Source organism: Monodon monoceros, unplaced genomic scaffold (genome assembly GCF_005190385.1).
Source record: "Monodon monoceros isolate NGI ecotype Baffin Bay Population unplaced genomic scaffold, NGI_Narwhal_1 Super_Scaffold_6, whole genome shotgun sequence".
Classification (NCBI taxonomy): Eukaryota; Metazoa; Chordata; class Mammalia; order Artiodactyla; family Monodontidae; genus Monodon; species Monodon monoceros.
Window position 1 is genome coordinate 71,762,305 of NW_021703783.1, and position 9,338 is coordinate 71,771,642.

General features: G+C 35.7%; 1 protein-coding gene across 1 annotated transcript; it reads right to left on the reverse strand.

The window, feature by feature from the left end:
* Positions 1-905: 905 nt before the first annotated feature.
* Positions 906-8,651, reverse strand: KERA (keratocan). Its single transcript, XM_029206519.1, has 3 exons — positions 8,367-8,651; positions 6,134-7,027; positions 906-1,884 (listed from the first exon to the last, which is right to left on the reverse strand). Exons 2-3 carry the CDS (start codon positions 7,017-7,019, stop codon positions 1,709-1,711), a joined length of 1,062 nt encoding a protein of 353 aa, XP_029062352.1. The 5' UTR covers positions 7,020-7,027; positions 8,367-8,651; the 3' UTR covers positions 906-1,708.
* Positions 8,652-9,338: the final 687 nt, after the last annotated feature.

Sequence of the window (9,338 nt, forward strand, 5' to 3'; positions counted from 1 at the left end):
ATTAGAAAATTCTTCCTTAGCTAGCTATGAAATATGGCTCCTTATAAATTTCACTCATATGTTCTACTTACTTTCATTTTGGAGCTTCCTGGAATATGTGTCATCCCCCTTTTCACACAGCAAGTTTTCAAATTTTTAAAGTTATTATGTTTCTGTTAACATATTCTTTTCCCTCAGCCTAACAATATCTGATTACCTGTATTTTTATGACATAATTTTATATGACATTATTTTCATAATTTTCTTTATGTGCTTTGAAGTATTTTAAACTTTTTCTTTTTCTTAATGTCTTGCCTTCAGCCAGCATTAAAAACCTGTTCAATGTATGTTCATTGTTCTTTCCTCCCACCCCCAAATAAATTTTGGTATGAAAATACATAGGCAATCCTGCACATTATTTTTTCTTCTTGGGAATTCACTTAACAGAGTAACATATTAATTTTCTGAGAAGCCTTGGATTAAAGTAACATGTTGGGCTTTCATTAATGTGGTGATTCACAAATGTATATGATCCTTTTTCCAAGGAAATATATTTATAGAATTTTTCAGAATAATGTCTGGAAAAATATATATAAATAGATGTATTAATCTGCATGGAATATTTATTGTTAATAACATATACCTAAAAAAGTCAGAAATATAAGAAAACTGTACTTTGTTACTTAACAAAATCCAGTTTTGTTTTGTTTTTGACTCATGAGAAACAGGTATATTATGTCAAGTGATTAGAATATAAATTTTTTCTCGTGTTCACTAGATAAAAGAGGAAAACGGGTAGGAGAAAATATATTTTAATGTACTCATGCTAGAAAAATGGAATTAATTGTTACTATAACACTTTTTATTAAAAATATATTCTTAATAAGACTTGTGATAAGCCTCCTGAAATAAATATTTTACTTCTGTTTTGTTGGAAAGCATTCACTCTTTTTATTTCAGAAATCCAAAAAGCACTGGCAAATATAAGGACTGAACAATTTGCAATTCAAGTGGATTTCAAGTGTTAAAACACTAAGGTTCTGTCAGAAATGTGTTAAAATAAATGTAGAACTTTAATTACTAGAGTACACTGTACTATATCTAAGAACAGCAGATATAAGAAATAGGTATAATGAACTAAAAATGACTATTGCTCTGTTATTTGATATTAAATGACTAGAATTTTCTTGTTATAAAGTATCTGATGCATTTCATACCCATTCGTGAGCTAAATACCAAACTTATACTTACAAATATTACTTAACAATCTGAATTTAATTATTTCTTTATAATTATGATAAAGAAATATCTCATTTTTTCATTTTCTCTAGAAATTCCTACCTCCTGTTAGATGTTGTGTTTATACTGTGAATATAATATCTGCATAAGCAATTTTGAACATTTGCAAACAAATATATCCTTCCTATTGAATCACAATGTATTTGTATTATTTGGTATTAATAAGCTGTGAGAGAGACGAAAAGGAACTATCTTTGAGTTGATAAACTATCTTAACTCTGTGTCTGTTTTATTAATTAAAGAAAAGCAGTCTGTGCTATATATCATGGGGAAAAGCAATTTGAATAGAAAAAAAGTAAGCTATACAAATAAAAATGGTGGCCATAAGCAATTAGAAAAGTGATTTTTATCTTAAACCTATGAATGGCAACCAAATTTCAGGTCAGAAATATGAACTCATTAAATGAATTTTAGACTGTTGAAGACATGTTTAAATAATGACAGCCTGAAGGAGCCTGAAGCAGGTCATTAAATCCATTGGGATTGGTGGTTTGATTTCATTTCCATCCAGACGGAGGTAGCGAAGATGAGGTCCATAACTGAAGGAATCGTGCTCCGCAGGCAATGTGATAGGAGTGGTAGGACATATTACAGAGACGTTCACATCTACGGAGACAAAGAAAGCGTGGATAAATGAACTGGAATACAAGAGACTAAGGATGGGAAGACCAAGAGCTATTATAACAGTCTTATGGAGGGTCTAGTGGCCTGGTCTATGAAAGTGGCAGAGAGACAAACCTTTTTCATGTAAGCTGGAAGTTATGCATATCTGTTTTATAGAAGTAACCCTGAAAAAATGTGCAACGTACACATAGTCATCTCAGTCCATACTTTGCTATGCTTAATACAGAGCACTAGAAAGGACATATTGTTAAAAGTTGTGATGGAAAAAAGTTGTATAAGATATATCACTTGTCTTATTCCTTTAGCAAGCCAGATAAGGCATGATTTGATTACTGTAGAATGAGAAAGGTAGTATTTGGGCATTAGAGGTGGAAACAATGGTTCAGAGCTGGTACTGAAAGAATGGGTAGGTGCATGGTGGAATGGAGGAATAGATGGATGCAAAGGAAGGAAGCCAGTCTATTATTAGAGAAGGTGCTTGAAAGTTACCTTAAAAAAATGCAAACACTCAAACTAGTAGTACATGATGATAAGTTTTTTATAAAGTGCAATTAATATAACTTTATATATGTGATATTTGCAGAAAACAACCTTGAATCTCCATACTTAAGTGTATTTAATTGGAAATGAAACATTTGCCAAGAACTGAATTACAAAAATTCAAACCAGGAACTATCCCGTCAGCCTTTTCATATGGTTAAGATGTGAGAAATCATGCACCTGCCTTGGATCAGAGCCCTTGGCATCAATGTCTATACTGAAGTTTAGGAGCATTCAGGAGAGAAAGCCTCTTAAACCAGCGAAATTCTGACAAGTGTGCATAATAGCTGATCTCAACCATGAATTCATGTACTCCTTTTAAATCCTATTTTGAAACTGTTTTGAGGAAGAGATCTTCCCTTAGAAGATAAGACCCAACTAACTTTGGCAATGACCTTCCTTTTGTGTCCTGACTCGTTCTGAAGGATTTTATGCTTACAGTGAGGGTGCTTTGTTCTGATCTTATGCCATTTTGTGAATTCAACTTGCTAAAAATAATGACTCTGTATAGCAGATTTATATTCATCAAGGTATTTTTTCTTACATATATTATAACCTTATCATGACACAACCTGTATTGGGCAACATTATTATTCTCCCCACCTGGGCATTGCTGAAATAGTGGTTCAGACGGGTAAGGCAATGTGCACCAGGTATTTCAGCAAGTAAGTGGCAGAGCGGAGTCCCAGCCTCTTCCCTTTCCTACTACACAGGGTCCCTTGCCTGCTGGAGAGATTATGTCCTTTCTGATGTGTTATCTCCTATCCTTATCACCCTCATGACCCATAACCCATGCATGTGTGAATAAATAGAATGTAAAAACAAGCATTCTAAATTTAATTATATTTTCATAAATTAATTATAATGTTTCTGAGAGTACCAAGAAGTAACTTGTTCGAATAGATAACATTTTTGTCAAATTTAAAGTCCCCTAAGGTGTTCAGAAGAAATAAGTATTTCCATCATTTTGGATAAGAAAAGTTCACTGTCCTATAAATTCTGAGAACTCTTCATATAAGAGGTATGTTTCTTGGCAACCACTTCATTAACAACTAGACTAGATTATGAGGTAAGAAGAAGTAAGTACTTTAGCAGTTATTATAATGCATTGTGATACAATGGTGAGCCAAGAACTCTTGCCAGGGAAATTCTTCTTTTCCATTTCTTTTCTTGGAATATAGAAATGACCATGCTTGATATCTACATTAAGCAGCAAGTAAATCAATTTCTCTTTGTTGATGTTGTTGCTGTGAAAACGATTTTTACCTCTATTGATAGAAATTTGTCTTAAGTCTCATATTCTAGGCATTGAAGAAAAATGTGCTATGATAATAATGTTGGAGTGGGGGAAAAAACACCTAATATGGGAAACCTTAGGTTCAGGTCCTGGCTATTATACTTATCCTTTGTCCTTGGAAAAATAGCCTCACTTAGTTGAGCCTCAGTTTTTCTTTCTTCAGAAATTCCTAATAACAGCACACAAGGTTCTTTTGATGATTAATTTGTGGTTCTTAAAGTGTGGTCCCTGGACCAGCAGCATCCATACTACCTGAGAACTGCGTGGTTAGACCCCACCCCATACCTGTTAGGTGGGAAACCCAGAGGCTGGAGCCCAGCAGCCTGTGTTTTATAAGCCCTCCAGGTGGTTCTGATGCACATTAAGGTATGAGAATGATTGGAAAATAGAAATATATGAGAAAACTTTGAAAAAAACTCTCTAAAATAAAAGTGGAGGAAGAACAGAGTCCTCTTCTTTGTGTAACTTTGTAAAACTATGTAAGTCCCTAGCATAGGTGCCCAACTATGTGTTGAATTTTGCTATCTCACTCCTGAACACTCTCATTCTCAAGTTCCCACTTCAGGGGAATTCCCAATTCACAAATAGTGCTCTGTGTGGAATCCCTTTAAATTAACTTCCTACATCAAATGTCTATGGGACTTTTGTTGTCAGGTAAGGAATGCACCTGTAGAAGCACAGAACTTTCATCAGGAAAAAATTACATTTATTTAGGTTGATATTAGCTGCTGTACTATTTGGTTCAGTGCACAGATTCAGCTATTAACATTTTTTTTTCTGTTGCATCTTTTGCTTTAACTACAAGATTAAACAATGTGTCTCATCACCATGGAAAAAAATCACTGCGGTGGGAGCAGCCTGCTCATGAGTTCCTGGATTTTATGCTCAAGTATGCTGTTAGAAAAAAACCAAAAAACATTGAAAAACTGAAGAATACCCAGTGCAAAATAGTCTATTCTTATAGGTTGGATGTTTATGTAATTATTTGCTTAATGAAAAGTTTAGTGAGTAATAAGCAGGCAGCACAACCTTCTGACAATTATCTGTGTCATTTTCCTGCAAACTATCCAATTGATTCTCATTTTAGGAATGTATTTTATAAGGTTGTTCAGAAACCTCTTCAAGATTAGCTTTCTAAAGGGCTTATGCTAGGGTGGAGCATGCATGGATACTTGCCAGGCTGGTATCATCCCCTGTAGCTGGACCAAGATATCGTCTACATCTACACCTGAGTCATCCTGGTCTCAGGCATAATTGTGAAGATGCTAAGTTTGCCTTTAACGTCTCCAGCCCCTTCTTTATATAACCACTTCTTCCCTTCATGGCACCTCTGCCTCCAAGACACTTTGCACTCATCTCTCACACGGGGAGGAGGAAGGGTACTCTGGGATGAAGTGAGAGAGTAGCATTGACATATATACACTACCAAATGTAAAATAGATAGCTAGTGGGAAGCAGCCGCATGGCACAGGGAGATCAGCTCGGTGCTTTGCGACCACCTAGAGGGGAGGGGTAAGGAGGGTGGGAGGGAGACGCAAGAGGGAAGGGATATGGTGATATACGTATGCATATAGCTGATTCACTTTGTTATACAGCAGACACTAACACAACACTGTAAAGCAATTGTACTCCAATAAGGATGTTAAAAAAAAAAGCTATTTTCAGGAAAGGAGTGTGTATTCTACCTTGTTGACTGCCATTAGTCCTAAGGAGTTGCCAACTTCCAGGGACATTTATTTCAATTTCAATTGAGCAAAGCCTTAAAGTACAATATTGGTTTCCCATGTATGGTCCCCAGAACATCAATCTCAGCATCCCTAGGAAACTTGCTAGAAATGAAAAGTCTCAGGTCCCACCAGACCTACTCAATCAGAAACTCTGTGATGGGGCCACCCATTTGTGTACTCTGAAGTTTGAGAAACCCACTGATCTAAAGCAGAAATTCTAACTAGGGTGATTGTAGGCATCAGCTGTCCTGTAGGTTTTAGGACAGAGGTCCCTTCCTGATACCTCCTAAATCATATTCCTTCTATTACTATTCATGAGGTTGCTTGTGGCTGGGGTACACTTTCTTCAATAAGTCTTCCCACTGAGGCAGAAATATCAGAATCTCCTCAGAGTAAAAGAAGATAGAGACATTTAGTTTCTCCAACAGGTAATAGCCCTCTGTAGATTACTAAAATCCACTTTTCAATTTGCAATTTGAACATTTGAACTTCTTGGTTCATTGACACTGTCTGTGAATAGACAAAACTTGAAAATACACTAAAAAAATATCTAAGGGCATGAGAGCTGGAGAGAAAATGAACATTATTGATATTCTTAAAGAAGATATAGAATAAATTTAATAACCATGAATATCTTAGTCCAAGACACACCCTGATGCTTACTTACGTTTAATTTTGTTATGATCGAGGTGAAGGTGCTGCAGATGAGCACTGATTCTGGGGACCTTTGTGAGTTGATTGTGAGACAGTTGAAGATCTAGAATTGATGATACATTAAAACCACTAGAAGGGAGGCCAGCATCTGATAATTTGTTGTGGTTGAGTCTCAGGAAGGCCACTTTAGGAATCACATTAAAATAATTTTCTGGTATTCCTTCAATGGAATTGTTGTCTAAAAACAGCTGCATAGTATTGGCTGGTAATCTTGGTGGCATATTCCTCAGGGAGTTCTTAGCCATATTTAGCTGCATGAGGTTCTTGAGTCCTTTAAAGGTGTCTCTTTGAAAGGCATTGTCTAATAGTTTATTGTGCTGCAGGTCAAGAAGGGTCAGGTTCTCCAGATTGCTAAAGGTCCCTTGAGGAATTCTGGACACCTTGTTTCTAGCTAATTGTAATTGTTCTAAACTTCTTGGCAATGGAGAAGGTACCTCCTCTAGCTCATTATCTTCCAGAAATAAGAAAAGCAGCTTCTTCAGTTGGCTCAGGGCTCCTTTTTCAATTCCATAGTTGGTTATTTTGTTCTTGTTTAGATTTATCCATCTCAGCTGGGTGGCATTCTCGAATGGCTTCTCAGGAATGGTTTCTATCAGGTTGTTTTCAAGATAAAGATACCAGATCCTTGATGGTATAGCAGGGATTGCTTTGAGAGCCCGGTTTTCACAGTACAAAGCGGTAGGGAAACTGGGGGGACAGAAACATTCCCTGGGACAATGGAAGTCATGCACCATCCAGTCCTCTGGGTCATTTGCCTCATAAACCTGTCTCACACTTCGAGTCCATGCAGTATCTGTTATGAATAACACCCAGATGATGAAACAGATTGTGGTTGCCATTTTAGTACCTAGAGTAAGGGATACAATTGTCAGATGTTTAACGATCTTGACCTTTAGATAACTGCATGCACCAAAATGATCCATAAACATTGCTTCTTCATGGGGAGGTAAAGACATGTCAGCATTTTATACATATTTATCAACCAATACCCATCTATTTAGTGGGCACGAATACCCATCTATTTAGTGGGCACTATATGCAAAGCATTTTTGCAAACACTGAAACTGACTCACCAACTTGTAACTTTCTGGTTTTAACCCAATCACAATGAAAACCAAGAAAGAAAAAGCAAATTTTAGGAACTCTTAAGTGCTTTTCCATTTCAAGCTATTTAATGCAAGGAAGTTAACTGAAATCCAGAGTTGAACACACGAGTACAAAAAAGTGACCTTTTAATAACTCAAATTTAGAGTCTATGTTGTTCCTAAGAAGTTGGCATATGCTTTCACTTTTACTCCTAAATGAGCAGAACATCTGGATGAGATTTCCCAGGCTCTTTGGCCCTTCAACCAAAGAAATAGAGAGATCAAAGAACATTTTAGCAACTTTTTGTGAAGGAAAATTTTAGGATTTGAAGAAAAATGTGTGATTAATCTCTTGCTCTGTTGCTCAACTTCTCAGGTAAGTTTTATTTTGGGGGTTTAGGGAAAGACTTCTAATATTTTAAGTAGAGGATCAAGTTGTTTAGCCAAGAAATTTGGATTATGAAACTCTATATATAGATATAGCTATAGATGTTGATACAGATATATATCACACTCACATAAGTAAGCGGTGTTACTATGGTTGATAAGAAACAAGACAAAACAAAGAACATGCTCAGGATACAGGTGGATCTCCATATTTTCAGTATGGATGCTAACAGAGCAAAGGTTAACACTTACTGATATGTGATACATTTAAAAGACATAAATCCTCCCTGTTGAGTTTCAACAAGGTTATGGGAACAAAGAACTATCCCAACAGGAAAATAATATGTATCTATATAACAATAACGTTCTTATCAGTGTACATTTAGTTCAAACACTTGGTAATAAAGACCAAATAAATTTCACTGATTCCTTAGGAAGAGATAAAATCAGCATCATTTAGAAATGCTGATCTTTCAATTTTGCCCCTAAATCGAGGGAAATGACAAGCACAGGGCAGCTTCTGCAAGCTGTCAAATTTCTTGCGATTGCAGAATACTGCTCTGGTCATCTTCCAACAGAGACACATTAAAACATTATTTTTTTTTTTTCAGAATAGGGATTTGCTTTAGTTATTGAAGCAGTAACCCTGCCTCTGATGAATCATAACTTTGAATTCTTAACTTTAAGAGTTTTGAAAAGCGTAAAATAGTTTACCTTGCTGTCCAGGAATGTATCGCTGAGTCCTGTGTCTGGATCTGAAGTTTGCTAAAATCAGTTAAGAAAAAAAAAAAAAAAACTTTGACTAGAAGAATTTGTTTTTATTTTATGCTGTCTAGCCTCCTACGAGAAAAAATAAAACCTCCTCTGACCAGTCACCATGAACACCTTTGATCTATTGTTTCCACTTTGACAGAGCTTCAGAACACCGCTTACCTCAGTTTTCTTGGCTCTTCCTCGTCCCTTTCTATTGGTCACTGCTCATTCAAAGTAATGGATTGACCCAGGCTCCACTGTCGTGTTTTGGTGAATCCTCCCTAATATATATGCATCCATGGCTCCAGCTTTAACCCCTCCAACAACCACAGCACCTCAGTACCTACGTAGCCCAGCACAGGAAATTCTGACTTTAATCTCAAGAACCTATAACAAAATTCAGTGCAACTTTCACTCTGAGTTCACAGTCCCAAAGATATTGTAATGCACTGATCTGGAGACCTGATCTAACAGCAAGAAACTAAAAGCAGTTTTGATTTCAACTACAACAAAAAGATTTTAAAGCATTTTTCTCTAGATGATCTTTTTAAAAAATTGGATACAAAGACATAAAGACCAATGTTTTCTGTTTATATGGAAATATTTTATTCATTTTTTTGTATAAAACAGATGCTGGGATTCTATTTAGATATATTGTTTTTGATCAAGGGGAAAAAGATAAAAAATGTATTTGAAAAATTTTAAAGTGAAATCAGGAAAGCTCTACCTGATGTTGGCACTAAATATGGTGTATAGAAATAACTGTTTTATAGAAATAATTTTTGTGTCTCTATTTCACATTGGGAGCTTTATTCCAAATAATTATTAAAATGAGATTTTTCTTTCCTGCATTATAAAAGATGTTTTGCATTTAGGCCATTATAGGACATTCTGCTGCACTGTTTTGTTTTTTGTTTTTCTTTAACATACAAG